Below are 14530 nucleotides of genomic sequence, written 5' to 3' on the forward strand. Positions count from 1 at the left end.
TTTGAACTTACTCTTTAAATAACCATTTGGTGTGTAATACCCATATCATCGGATTTAACCCAGCCTCTGAACTCTCCTAAAAGTTACTTTTACAACTACATTTTTACCTCTCAAATGAAACGCTGGCAATGACTGAATACCCTATTTCCCCAGCAAGAAAGAGGCCAACGTTCAGCTACTGTAGGATCCTAGGGAAGAACAAACAGCACATGGAAGTGGGCCTCAGGAGAGCCAAGACAACTCTACCCAAACCCTGTTCTAGGCAGCTTCTGTGCTCCACTCTGCTGGAACAGCACTTGCAGAGTGCAACCAGGAAAAATGCCATGTTTGAGATCCGAGATAGTTAAACTTCCCTCTAATCACAAAGTTCAGCTGGTAAGTTGTTTCAATTCCTCAGCATCCGTACAAATGGTGGTTTTTTGGTCTTTGTTCCTGAAGCAAGGCTCCTGAGAAGCCGGGAAAGTACCTTGGCTACCACGGAGCGCAGGTTCCAAGGGATCCACGAGGCCTACAGGGAATTTCGTGGCCCAAACGCTCCTGATCCCAGCGGCAGCGGGGGGAACACCTGCTGTATCACCCCTCCGACCCTGCCGGTAACATTCGTGGAGAGGAAACTTCGGGAGGGAGCCAGAGACCACCCCCGAAGGCAAACAGCGGGGAGCACCTTCCCAGCCCCGCCAAGCCGAGCCAGGCTCCTCCAGGCGCCGCTTCCCTCAGCAGCTCCGGGAGAATCGGCGCCCGAAAAGCACCTGCACCGCGTACCGAGGCCGGGCACAGGGAGGGGAAGGCAGGATCACTCCGAGCTGCCTTTGCCGCCGCTGATTAAAAGGGAGCCGGCCCAGGCCCGACTGTCCCCGGAGCGGCTCCCGGGCAGCTCCTCAGCCCGGCCAGGCCCTCCTCCCGCCGCGGCTGCCGGGGATGCGGATCCCGAGGGAAAGGGGGGATGGAGCGGGGACACGGCGGCGGCGGGCCCGCCCCAGGCCGCGGGGAAGGAAGGGGGAAGGAAGCGCCGAGCAGGGCATGGAGGGAGCTCCTCCATGGCCGGGGAGAGAGGGAACCCCGCGGCCGGGAGGCCCGAGGCGGGCGGGGAGAGGCGAGCGAGGAGGCGAAGCGGGGCTGTAACCCGGTGCAGAGGAGGGTCCGCGGGGTCCCGGCCCGGGGGGAGGGAAGCGGGGGAGGGCGGCCGCACTTACTCTCATTTAACACCTCCAGCAGCTCGGCGCAGCTCTCACACATTGTTCATTAACAGCAGCAGCCGCCGCCGCCGCCTCCTCCCGACCATTGATTGATCCGCTCGGTGCTGCTGATTGATGATTGATGGGGGCCGGGGCGGGGGTCACCGGGGGGGAGGGGAGGGAGGGGGCGGGAAGGAATGGGAAGAGAAGGGGAGGGGGGGGGAGAGGCAGGGGCCGGTCTGGGATCCGGGGCGGCTGATCAATGCAAATGAGCCTGTGGCGGCGGCGGCAGCGGCGGGGAGGAGGAGGAGGAGAAGCCGAGTCACTCACTGGCTCCCAGGGACTCCACGCGCCGCCATTTTGCTGAGGGGGAAGGAGGAGGAGGAGGGGACGGGAGCGAAGGGGGGGACGGGGCGCTCGGGCGCCGCTCGGCAGTTTCCGACCAGGCGGGAGGAGGCGAAGGTGGCCGAGTCCCTCCTCCTCCCTTTTCCCTCTCGCCCCGCCTTCCCACCGCGGCGGCGAGCGGCGGGATGGCGAGCGGGGAGGAGGAGGAAAGGGGGCGGGAGGGTAAAATGGCGGCGGCGGCGGTTGGGCGCGCGCCCGGGGAAGGGCGGGAAGCGCCTCTCCCTGCCCTCTCCCCTTCTCCCTGCCCTCCGCCCGCCTCCCGCCGCCGGCGAGCTCCGCCAGGAACGCGCTCAGCACGCCGCCGCTCTGACAGCGACGGGGGAGCGGCTTCTCCCAGCCACCCCTGGGTGCCCGGAGCCGCGCTCCCGCCGCGCTCCGCCGGGCTGCCTCGGGGACCTCCCGCCTGAAGGGAGCGCTTAGCACTGCGCTGAGCCGAGCTCCGCAGCGAGGGAGCTCGCAGCTCGCAGGCTGTTTCCCGGCTCTCTGGGGTGGTTTGGTGGCGTTTTCCGCCGGCGGGGCGCGGGACGGAAGCGCCGCCGCCATCTCCTTCCCGCCCGGCGGCTGAGGGGAGCGGGGCGCTGCGGGACCCCAGAGGGGCCCTTGAAGCTTTTGCTGCTGATAATTCGTTCCTTTTTACCTCACAGTTTGCCGCCCTGGTGTTTTGCCCCCCTACGGGACCGTGATTTGTTCTGGACAATGAGTAATGGTGTCTGTGACTGGCTGGAAGTAGCCCTTTCTAAATAAAAGACGCGGTCTGTCTCAAAAAATAAAAAAAACTTTAATTGAAGATACATCATTTATGCTGATTACAGCCACCGGTTAGTTTGCTCTGTCTCGGGTACGTTTTGAGCGAGGTTTCAGACCCGTGGATGCCAAATTTTCAGGCAAACATCTGTTGTTCATTAAAGAAAATGCCCACCCCTTTTTTTTTTCTTTTTTTTTTTTTTTTGCCATCTCTCAGTGCTGCTCCCTCTCGCAGGTAATGTAGCTGGAATATGGCTCACATGACAGCTCTGGGCTGGTTTTTCTCCCCACAGCAGGCACTTTGCGAGCACTAAGCGCTATTTTTTATTTCTGTAGTACCACCCAGCGGCGAGTCCCTGTGCTACTCTGAGCGCCGCCAGTTCACAGCCTGGATATATAGGATTAAAACCCCAAATCTATTAATAGCCGCAATGCAGCTGCAACACTGTTTGGTATAAAGTAAAGTAGAATCACCAAGGTGGGCAGGAAAAGTTGTTTTGAATTCCGCAGTGGCAGTCTCGTATTTCTTCCATTTGAAATAAGTCTGATGGCATTGAGGCGATGCAGTTCTGTTGTTGTTGTTTTAATTCCATGTGCATATTTATCCAGGTGGATAACACCGTGGTGTTGTGTGTGTTAACCTCCCACTCCAGGGCACAGAACAACCCTCCAAACAATCCTCGAGGCACCACTTGGTTAAACTAAGACAAAAAAATTCCACTGCTGTTTAAAAATAAGAGACAATTTACTGTAAACAACAGGTAAACAACTACAGTGGAAGTTAGGAATATACTAGAATGATATTTCACCCACGGTTCTTGTCACTGCTTGGTTTGCAAATACTTTCCAAGTTAGGTTTATTAATAAAGATCGCTATTCCTTAGTATTCCCTGCTGAAATTTCCTTTTTCCTAATTTAAACTAATTCAGAAAATTACCTTGAGAGTCTACAGGAGACACAGATACCTTGTCTGTCACTTTAAGTCACATAATTCAAATGATTTCTGGGAATAACAAAGGGTAGTACAAGAGACAGGAAGACAACAGTGAGGAAAAACATGGAAACTTCCCTGAAGCTTTTTAATGATCTTTCTCCTTAGATGTAATTTATAGATTATTTAATTTCTGACAGTCATAGTAATTTCTAAATTCTGTATTTTCTGATAGAAATCTAACCACCACGAGCTAGTTAGCTATTAAACTAGCCAGTTACGTCATTAAACCTCCATAATAATAACTTTTTAATTGCTAACTGGCTTAGTTATTAAATTGACACAGATGTACCGGACCCTGTAAAGCCTTTTTTCATTGTTTCATCTCTTCCAGCTTGCCTGAGAACTCACAATAGAAGAATAAAAGGAGTCCAGAATGTTACAATTATGTTCTGCTCCTGCCTGAATTAATGTAGTGACCACCTTTCTCATCTACAGCAACGATTTCAAAGCTTGAGGTCCATCAAAAGGTAGATCAGAGGATTTTATGTTGTGCATTTACATGTTAGTTTTTACTTGATGTTGTGCTGCCTTACCTTCTGTGTGTCCAACATTATTTCAGTTAGTGTAGAAAACCTCATTCTGCAGTTTGTATCATCTGATCTGAATTTGCACTTTCCTGTCCACTCTTTCTCCCTTAACAGGCCCTGCAGTAACTTTTATAACAGACTCAAAATTAACTGCCTGAACATCTTCAAAGATTGTTTTCCTGACAAATCAGCTGTTTGATCTGAGTGCAGCACCATGTAAACACCAGAGTCAGCAGAAGGGACCTTCTGGAGCGTGGTGTCACATGCCAAGCTCAAGGAATACAGCAGGAGAGCATGGGTGACCTTGAGTTACTCCGGCTTTTGAGCAGAACACAATATTGAAAATTAAATTCCTTTTGCTGCACATATTTTAATTTTTTTTTCTACTAGAGGCTAAATTGAATTCTTTTAAATTAAATGTTAGCTTCCAAGCAGAAGAGAAGAGCTGGAAGTGGTCTGGTTACAGAGATTGGCAGCCTCCTGCTCTTCCATGCTTTGTTTTTCCTCTTAACCTTTATGCTGTGTGCCATCCCAGCAAGGTTGTTTTATCCCCAGGAGGACTCTTCCCTTCCCCTGACTGCAGTGCTCCTCATCTGGAAATATTTGCTCTGGTAAAGTGCCAGCACAGTTCTCCTAGAGGAATAACTTGGATAAATGCAAGACCTGGGCAAAACTAAAATTCTTAATCCAAGTTTTGGACTGGATTAAGAGCAAGAACATACATACTTTCCAAAATTCATGTCCCAACACTGAGCTAGTACTGGAGCCCAGTTAAATCTGGGACCTCATGTCTGGAATGCTGCTGGGAATCACTGGAAGCCATGTGCAACAGGATCAGTTTAGGTTTACCCACTTCCAAATTTCAGCCCTTGCTCTTTTAGCATTTTGAACTTTTTAACAGAGCTCATGTCTAACTAGACTTTGGTGTCACAGCCCCCTGAAAAGACAAATCCAAGTTGATTTACCTGAAAGAGTAGAGAATATACTCAAAATTTGGCCATACTGGGACACAAATGTCATGGAAATACAGATAAGGCATTTCTGAGCATGAGAGACAGTGCCATCAGAAACTGAACCACGACTAAAGTGGTCCAGGCAGCTTCTGTTGTACATTTGGACCTCTTTTGGACTTCTTAGTGGTAAAACACACATTTGCAATGTTCCTTTGGAGAACTTTTCCTGCGTGGTTATCAATGTAGCTGTTAAAATAACCAGTAGTGGGGTAGGAAGTGGGCTGGAGCCTGCTCTCCAACACATGTACACTGAGAGAACAGTTTTAACTCCCCTCCCCACCCCAAACTGTTAAATTGGCCAATTATTCCTGACAGGCTTTGCTGAAATCACAGAATCCATCACAGATTGCAGACTTCAAGTCTCAGGAAAAGCTGAGACACTTTAGAAGAATTTAAGATTTAAACGGTGCTCACAACTGAAAAACAGGCCCCTGGATACATGTTGATGTGAGACCGGAAAGAGACTACCCAAGAGATCACCCAGGAAAAAGTGCTGTGTGACTTTTATAAGGAGTAAATAAAAATGAAAATCTGAGCATCTCGTTTTCATCCATAATCTCCAATAGATTCCTCCTCAATCCCATCTTTCCCTGTAGGCACTGGGAGCACAATAAAGTGCTCACAGGTTTGTAGGTGGGAAATCTGGGATTTCTAGGTAGTTGAGGTGCATTGTACATGGGATAAGAAGCTGAAAAATGATTCCCTCAACTGGAATGGCTGAGCCTTTTCCCAAGGGAACCCTGCTGACAGGGACAGCCTTGAACAATGAAGCAAGGATGTCCTGAAGCTGAAAGCCTAAAAATAAATGTAGTCTCATGGAATGAAGTGCAGAGGTGCATTCCTGATGGGCAGATGGAGAGAATTACTCGTTTACTGATTTTTGGCACCAAGATGCTTTGCAAGAGCTATCTCCAACATTTCCATTTTGCTCCATAACATGTGGAGACAAACCTAGTAAGGGGGAGAAAGGAGAAGTTCAGACACAGCTTCCAGCACTGCAGGAGTCTTGGATCAGTAATAATCATTTACCCAGTGATAAATGGACTCTGGGACAGCCTGACCCCTTGTCACAGCACCAAGGCAAGTTCCTCACCTCATGCAGTCTCTGCATTTTAATGCATCATTTTCAGCATCTTTCCCTCATTTTTTTCCCCTTTAAACTGAAGTTTTATTGCCTTTCCAGTGCTAAAAACTATCAGAAGTAACTCTTAAAGCTTCCTAGAGAGATGAGCATTTCTAAAGCTTTTTTTGCATAAATATTAGCTTTATTGGAAAATAGTTCACTTAAACCAATCAGATTAACACACACCAAATTTTTCTAGTTTAAAAAAACCAAAACCAACTAACCTAAAATGCTTTGGAAGATAATCTGCTTCGGTTACAGTAGCAAACACATCATGGCAGCCTGAAACAAGTACTTGGGGTGTCTTCATCAGCTGACAATCAATGCATGTAAACACAGAAAACACCCCGAAATATTTGTATTTATCAATGTACCTGGAGTACACAGGACTGTTTTGTTGGTTTTTTTGTAAAATCTGTATAGAAATATGCACAGAACATTGGTTTACATATAGTTACAAGTTATGGAGATGTTTATATGATGGTTCATGCTTTTTATCCATATATTTTGATTTACAGAGTGTGCATTAGAACTAGAACTTTCTTAAATGTACATTGTCTTTTTTTTTCACATTCAGGAGAACTGCACTAGAAATATGCACACACACAAGTCAAATGTTTAATGGTATCCAGAACTCCACATAAACTGCATTTTTATAGCAGCTGCAGAGATCAGGGAAAGGCACCAATTATCTTAAGAGAACAAGACAAGACCACAGTTAAATTTTTAGATTTAAAGGGAAGCAAAACCTAAGATTAGAATGTCATCAAAATAATGAAACAACTCTTCTCTGAATCAACATAAAAATACATTTTGGGTTTGTTGTTTGAGAGTTTAGGTCACGCTTAAATCTTCAGTGAACAACCAGACCAAAAGCCTCAGATTAATTTCAACCTTGAAGGAAGGAAGGTGCATAAATGCATGTGGGTATTTTTGTTCAGAACTGTTCTGAATGCAGAGTTAATGCCTCTGCACATCAGAAGCAGTTCAGTGTTCAGCTCTGTGACTCATGGGCTATGATCTGACATCACGCTATTGGTGGGATTTACTTCCATTTCAATAACGTTTTTCTCACTTCTCTGCACAGCTTTTGGTAATCTGTAGCTCTAAAGCTGCAACTCAGCCTGGTCACAAGCCATTTCATGTCCTTTCCAGATGTGTCCTTTAACAGGACTTCAAATGTTACACTTTAAACTGCCCAATAAAGACAATATTGCCTTCACAAGGTGGAACAGAAAAGCTCCACACTGACAGGAAGACATGAAAAAGCTGGAACTGGGAGCTTTAAGGAGAGTAAGAAATGAGTTTTGTAACTCTGGCAGTACTGATCAGTTTTGGGAGGCTGTACGCAGTCCCAGCCATCAGGGGTTGGAGGAACCTCTCCAAGGAGTGCCAGCTCACAGTGACACTGCCCAAGGCCCTTCCCGTGGCAGCGGCTGAGCTTTCCTAGGGCTGACCACGTAAAACAAACAGAGATGCTCACAAACACCAAGGGCCAACACTTGGGACCTGAAACATTCTGTCACAGCTACATCCTACAGGAACACTGCATGCACTTCTACTTCAAAAGGAATACACAGCACAAAGTTAACTACAGTACCCAAAGGGGCACACAACACCCCCACGCCTGCCTAGCCTCGTGTTACAGCTCTCTGTGACAATGGCTACACTTCGCATCCTAGCGACAACCGGGAGATTGGACACCAAATCATGGAAAAACTTGGGGAGAGCTTGACATGGACTGTTAGAGAACAGAGACAAGACATGACAGAGATGGGGAAGCCAAGACTGTACACAACCTTAGTGTTCATACTGCTTCATAAATCTGTGAAAATCATTTAACTACAAAACTTTAGGTAGAAAAATAACTGTAGATCTTGTCTACACGTGTTATTAACATGGACTATTATTAACTGTTTAGTCAAGATACAGTGCAATACACCTCTTTGAAATAAATTGCAAAGAGTCCAGAGAGAGAAAGAGCAAGAGTACCTCATTCCTGGCATTTTATAGCAACGTCATATGGAATAGTTATCCATGGAGGTAAGTCAGAACAGCTACTGTATTTCCAAATGGAACCCAACTTAGTTCACGGTAACTTCAAGCACAGCCAAAGTCCTTGAGATGAGGCAAGCCAGAAGCAACAGTTATCTAGACCTCAAGGAACTTTTCCTACACCTTCAAATGCAAATCTTAAATATGATCACAGCATTTTCATCCAATAAAAGAATAAGCCAAAGAAAGAAAAATAAATGTAAACCAAGTTTATTTTGCTCTTAAGTAGTGTTCTTTAAGCACTACAGCATGGTAAACAATGTAAATTAGTATAAGTCATCTCAAAAGCCAGTTTTTTTTTTTATTTTATGAGTTGTTAAAAAGATGCAGCCTATTCTAACAGGATAAATATTTTAACCATTTCACTTCGAGTTAATGAAGGCTCACAAATGAGCAACACTCCTCATTGAGGAAAACAAAAAGCTGTTGTCGACAAAGCGACAGCACACACACAAAAACAAAAGAACTGTGTAAAAATAACTAACTGTACTGTGTTCCCATACTCTTTAGAAGTTGCTTTACAATGGGATGATATGCACATGATCTTGCTGCAAACTTGCCATACAACTTGCAAATACACGTAGCCTATAGCCTTACCACTCAGTCCAGAAAGCTGCTAACTGATCAGAACAAACGCAGCACTAGAATCCTCTGCTTAACAATTAATTCAATCTGCTTTACTCTTTACCTTTTCTCCTAGACTGCAGGACAGACTAGAAAGAAAATGACCCCGAATTAAAAATCAATACTCTTACAGGAAATTGTATTATTTTGCAATATAGTCTTTTACAAGTTACGTTTTGCCTATTTTCCCCTTAGCCACAAAATGGGCATGAAGTAATTACTTTGAAAATGCCTTAATTTTCAACTTCATGCAAATCTAAATAAAGATGACCAAACAAAAGCTTAAACAATGGAAGGATATTTCACAGAAAATTTCTTATACAAAAAACACATAAGAAAAAGGGCCACTAGGTGACATTTTAATTTACAAATTGGCATCATTTTGGTCAACAAATATCCAAGTGCTGTTTTCTTCTATCACAACAAAGTAGCTGTACAGAAAGAAAACTGCAAAACTTGTTTTATTTTTGTTTTTAATCGCACATCTCCTCAGGAATTTCATGTGGATTAAGGATGCCAGGTACAGACATCTGAAGTTTATGCTTCTCCTCTTGAGCCTGTCGAAGGGCTGTTTCTCTCTCCTCCAAGAATAAGTCTGATGTGTCTTCACCTGCAAATTCCTGTGATAATTCATATAAAAACATCAGTTTATTGTCAAATGCTTTAGGCAGAGTAATAAGCTTTCAAAATGATACAGGAAACACCTTCCTTTCCTGTTCCCTGACAAGCTACTTGCATGGTTTTCCGTTCCTAAGGTCACAATTAATTTAAAACACTATTGAAAGATGTTCACCATGTGTTACAAAATGGGATGCCACAGTAACCCAGCATTTGGAGTGTATCACCATTAAAGCAGAATCATTACAATTCTGAAATACCTGACAACTGCAGTCTCAAAACTAATTAATGAACTATTTCCTACAGTCTTAGAATTCCACCATGCTTACAAAAATAAAGGCATGGCATTCCTGTAGCAAATTTCAAAACTGGTCCCAATTCCAAGCAGAATGAAAAAAATCTGGTTAACAACCAACTTCATTCCCATTAGGTTTAGTTTTGTAGCTATCCTAACACATAAGGATTTTATATACAATGTCAAACCACAAGCAATGATGTTTGAGCCCAATTTATGAAATTAAATCCCAGTGAAACAGGTTCCATGAACATCCCTCAGTCACACAAACCATTGGACAGAATTCTCAATGCATTTTAAAAATATGCAAAGTAACTTCTATTTCTCAAACAAACACTGACTCCACACTATCCAAATGCTTTCCAGTAATATCCTGCTGAAAATTGTTTTTAATTTCTTGAGAAAAGCATGCCCAACGTACCTTGATTTGGACCAGGAAATCCCTTAGGTGCTCCTTGAAGGCAGGAATATCCTGGTTTAAACTGAAGAGTCCTGTTACGAACAGCTTAACCTGGGCACTAACAGCAAACACATCAGTTAGAATTCCAAGAGATAAGAGCCCAATGAGAAGTATTACTGAATCATGGCAGACTTACTCTTGCAGGTGAGGAAATGCAGATTTGAGGAGATTAGCCACATACTCCTGAATAAACATTTGGTTGTTCACTGGATTTCCAGGGTTTAAAGGAGTACTTATTTTTCCCTCTTCTACCAAGTTGAACATGTACGCAAGGATTGACGCATGCATTGTCAAACCTGCACAGATCAAAGTCAGACACAGCAGTTGTTATTCAGAACAGGATGTGCTGCATTATTGTCATGTTCAAAGGGATGGTTTCCATCACCTGCCTCACACAGAGGCACATTCTCACCTGCAGTGTGCGAGGTGTCTGTGACCACGGAGAAAATGTGCTGGAGGATATCACAGAAATATGTCTGATAGAAACTCTGGGCAGCGGTCTCCTCCTGTGCAACGTTCTGTAGTAGGGTATAAAGGATCTGAAGTCCTGCAAAAGAGGCATTAAAAAAGGTGACCAAGAGACCAATATTCAAACAGCTGAGACACACTGGCTTTTTCCAAAACATGAATATCCCAAGAAATTCTGACGGGCAGCAGGATGCCCAGCATGGCCCATGGTGGCTTTGTGAGGCACTTCCCTGGGCTGGCACTAGAGTGCACTGCCTCCCAGACATGGCATGTCCCTTCACCTTCATTATGATATTATTAGCATATCATTAGTATAAAGAGCCAATCACAGCACCTGATGAACAAAACCCTCTACCATGACAAGTGTTGGCTAATTAGACAAGGAGAAGTGTTTTAATGTTTAAACTTACATGGAAACTCAAATTACTTTACTTGGTAAAATGCAACTGAGCAGCATCTTTTCTCCCCATCCCTAAATGTCTACCAAAATCAGCAGCATCACAATTTTCTGGGGACACCATTTTGAGCTGGTGCATCCCCCTTCAGCCATGTCAGAGGAGTGCCGATGCTCACATGGCAAAGAAAGCAAATAGAAACTGTAATAGTGCTCTTTTCTAGCTACAGGAATGAAACAACTGTCGCTGTTGAGCAGCTAGCAGAGTAATGAAGGCATCAGTTCTCAGTGGCAAGAAGGAATAACTTGTATTGTTTTGATTTTATCATATATATAGAGTATTCAAAAGTTACCCAGATTGGTTGGTTAGAAGCTTTCCCCCAGGCCTGATCGGCCAGGCTTGCACTGTCCAAGTTCTGGGACACTGTTTCAATAACATCCAAACCTTATCTTTATTTATAAAACACAAGAAAAATTCTCATGGGAAAAACCTGTGCTAACCACAAACAACAACCAAACATTTCAGCCCATCCATGGACACCTGGCTGACACCTTGAAGCTGAGACAGAGGAATTCTATTGTTGTTCAAATGCAGTACAGAATCATGTGAATGATCAAGTATGTTATGTTTGATTAAAGAAAAAGGAGAAAAAGAACAGCATTCTACCACAAAATCTCTGATCTGTATTAAATGCTTCCATTTACCTGTATCTGCAACGTTTCTCATTGTGTGTTTGAAAGCCCAAATAATAGAATCCAGGACAAGTTTGAACTGTGCAGGTGGAATGGCCAGGAAGGCTGGGAAGCAGTGAGAATTTACAGCTTGGAGTAGCAAGAAGAAGTTTGTTCTATGTTCAGGATATTCTTCAAAGTCCTACAAGGAGAAGGGGAAAAAAGCCAAGTCTCCCTAAGTTCCATGATAACATCTTCCATTAAGCAGAGCATGTCAGTACATACTGCACACTACACCATGAGAACTGCCTTAGAGAGGAAATACTCAACACAAATGATCAGTACTGGTGTTCATACATTTGAAATATTTATCAATTTTACCAGTTAGTCATACACTGACATTTGACTGAAGCACACTTCTGCTTCCAGATGTGCAGCACTCCAAGGCCCCAGAAAAATTACTAATGACTTAAATCAAGAGCTAACCAGAGAAATTTAAGCAATTTAAGACATCCAACTAGACAGGTAAACTGTAAAACAAGTATGCTCATTTGAGCAGAAATTTCGTCAAGTGCCACAAATGTGCTTTGTAACTGGAAAAAACCCAGATGAATCACAAGATACCACGTGTTGCAATGATATTCAGAGGGAGCTGTCTTACCCCAGACTTCAAATATAAATACCTTGTTGATCATGTTTAATGTGCACTCAAAAACAGCATCGAAGATCTGAGGTATTTCAGCAGTGATGTGTCCCCCCAGCTTGTTGACAATGATAGCCATGGTACTGAGCACCTCGGGCTCCCGAGCGGCCGGGACGTTCCGCTGGTAGTCGATGAGAACTGCATCCAACAACGGAGGAACAAAGTTTTCAGCTACCTGGTTGGAAGAGTAAGCCAGGTTATAGCAGTGCAGCTACTGAACAAAGTCTCCAGCACAGCTTGTAGGCAAGTTCTTAGCTCAGTTACAGGTGACACTTTTCCTAAGGAAGCTGAAATAGATTCCCATCCTCTGTCTCCATCTGCAATCTCCTTGACTCCCTCTGAGATCACTCTTATCTAAAATTAACTGAAGCATTTCAAACATTCATCAGGGTTACCTGTTATAATCATACTTTCTCCATTATATTTTACACACCTCCTGAACCAAGTTCCTGTGTCCAAGAACTGAACATAAACCAAAGTTCTTGCCAATTCTGTCTTAGGAGTTATTTGTATAAAATGAATCCACTTACCATCTGCGGATCATTGGACCTGCTCACCCAGCCAGAAATTAGTTTTAAAGTTTCCCTTTTTACAGTCCTCATACTTCTAATTAAGGGCTGCTTTGTTACCATTTCACCTGGAAAATTTTAAAGCTTTGGTTAATTGTGTGAAGTGTCAAAAAGAAAACAACCCCCAAACAAAGAAAAAAACAAACCACCACCAAATTAACTTGGTATTAACAAAACAGAGAATGCTTGATTTTTATATCTGAATTATAAAGACTATTAAAGACTTCCTTTGTCTTTAATCTTTGCCAGTTGTAAAAGCATTCTCTGAGGCAACTGCAATCACAGCAGTTGCTGCTTAAGGAGTTCACCAGGCCTACAGCCTCAGCAACTGCTTTCTCAACTTCACTGTGTCTGGCAATAATAAATTCTGGCCATTAGATCATCTGAATGAAAAATTATTGATTTCTCAGCCACTTTTGTTCTGAATTCCGAGAAGCTACTTCAAGGTAACCAGCTGCTCAGTTACCAAGCTGCATTTAACGTTCCACTTTCCAAGTACATCTTGTGCGCTGGCCAGAAAACTGGGCACAGCACAGAATTCAACAAGGGACTCATTTCATCTTGTAATGAACTAGTGCAGAAGCACATTCTACTGAGATGCCACAGGCTCTAAGTTATCTGGTAAAAATAGGGGAGGTAATTGAGAATTCCTTCTGTGATAGCAAGCCTGGTTTACCATGACTTTCAGGCATCTTCACTCGCACAGTCTCATCCCAAAACCCTGCTGACATCTTGGGAAGGAATGAATGAGATCCTATGTACAGACAGTTCTTTAATACTCAAAAGCAGAGTAAGCAAAAAGAACACAGAACTACATCTTCACCAACAACTTCATCTCAGCAAGAGGCCTATTAATTCTAAGTAAGCATCCCTGGTGGTCTGCATTCTCCTAAACTTGCTCATTTATAGATGTTTCTTCCTCCCTGTAAAGCTGGGAGTTCTTTATTTGAATACAACTGTTAACAAAAAAGATTTAAGTGAGCACTTTCAGTCGTTCTCCACTATCCCAAACAGTAAAATTACGTTAATTGGGACGTGCTCTGAAACCTAATGACAGACACTGCTAACCCCCATTTCCAGGAAGAACATGGAATTTCTTACCATTAGCCTGAATAGCTGCAGAAATATTTTCACTTAGGCACTTGTACACATTCAGCATATCTAAATAAATTCTTCCAAGCTGAATCACAAAAGGGTGGCCAACTGCTTTACATGCTCTTACATTGGTTTTCAGAATGCTACCAAGCTGCTTAACTGTTTCAGGATCCTTTAGAATATCAACATTCTGTGAAAAAAATTAGAGCTCATCTTGGTTAGTGAATACAACCACCCTTTGGCTTTCAATATAAAAGCCTAAATTTAAACAATTTATTTTATAGACTGCCTTAAAGAATGTATCACTCAAATTTACGGACTTTTTTATAGAGATCCTGCTGTTTGTTTCATGACATTTGCCACTACCTCCAACAGAGTCAGGATAAAACTTCATCTCATTCTGTTCTTCTGCAGAAGTATTTTTGCTGCAGAGGAACAAGCATTTCTCTAGTGAAGAGAACGAAGAAAAACCAAGGAGATGAAAAGCTGAAAACAGACAGGAGGAGTCCAAAGGAAATGCAATATGTTCTTGTGAGAAGTCAGGGTAGGAGAAGTAACTCAAGCTTGCTTAAGTTTCAGGCCCTTAATTAAATTAA

At 43.7% G+C, this 14530-nt stretch overlaps 2 protein-coding genes and 1 long non-coding RNA gene across 16 annotated transcripts in view; 1 reads left to right on the forward strand and 2 right to left on the reverse strand.

The window, feature by feature from the left end:
* USP34 (ubiquitin specific peptidase 34) overlaps positions 1–1446 on the reverse strand; it is a 111140-nt gene extending 109694 nt beyond the window's left edge. For all 11 annotated transcript variants that reach the window (XM_085054258.1, XM_085054250.1, XM_085054257.1 and 8 more), the window contains exon 1: positions 1194–1446. In XM_085054258.1, coding sequence (XP_084910384.1) covers positions 1194–1236 — 43 coding nt within the window. In that variant the 5' untranslated portion in view covers positions 1237–1446. The remainder of the gene's footprint in view (positions 1–1193) is intronic.
* A 128-nt stretch (positions 1447–1574) lies between these two features.
* LOC146438961 (uncharacterized) lies at positions 1575–5596 on the forward strand. Of its 2 annotated transcripts, XR_014850599.1 has the most exons (5): positions 1575–1637; positions 2225–2398; positions 2978–3085; positions 3650–3785; positions 3960–5596. It is a non-coding gene; the product is annotated as an uncharacterized LOC146438961 (long non-coding RNA). The 2 variants fall into 2 exon arrangements; XR_014850598.1 differs by having other exon boundaries at positions 1581–1637; positions 2225–3085.
* Positions 5597–8230: 2634 nt separating this feature from the next.
* Positions 8231–14530, reverse strand: part of XPO1 (exportin 1) — a 35420-nt gene continuing 29120 nt past the window's right edge. For all 3 annotated transcript variants that reach the window (XM_085054262.1, XM_085054261.1, XM_085054263.1), the window contains 8 exons: positions 13941–14124; positions 12801–12907; positions 12251–12445; positions 11601–11769; positions 10446–10580; positions 10170–10329; positions 9995–10091; positions 8231–9280 (listed from right to left, as the gene is read on the reverse strand). In XM_085054262.1, the coding sequence (XP_084910388.1) occupies positions 9134–9280; positions 9995–10091; positions 10170–10329; positions 10446–10580; positions 11601–11769; positions 12251–12445; positions 12801–12907; positions 13941–14124 (1194 nt within the window). In that variant the 3' untranslated portion in view covers positions 8231–9133. The remainder of the gene's footprint in view (positions 9281–9994; positions 10092–10169; positions 10330–10445; positions 10581–11600; positions 11770–12250; positions 12446–12800; positions 12908–13940; positions 14125–14530) is intronic.

The sequence above is a fragment of the Lichenostomus cassidix genome, chromosome 3, assembly GCF_008360975.1.
Source record: "Lichenostomus cassidix isolate B80296 chromosome 3, HeHo_3.0, whole genome shotgun sequence".
In the NCBI taxonomy this organism is placed as follows: domain Eukaryota; kingdom Metazoa; phylum Chordata; class Aves; order Passeriformes; family Meliphagidae; genus Lichenostomus; species Lichenostomus cassidix.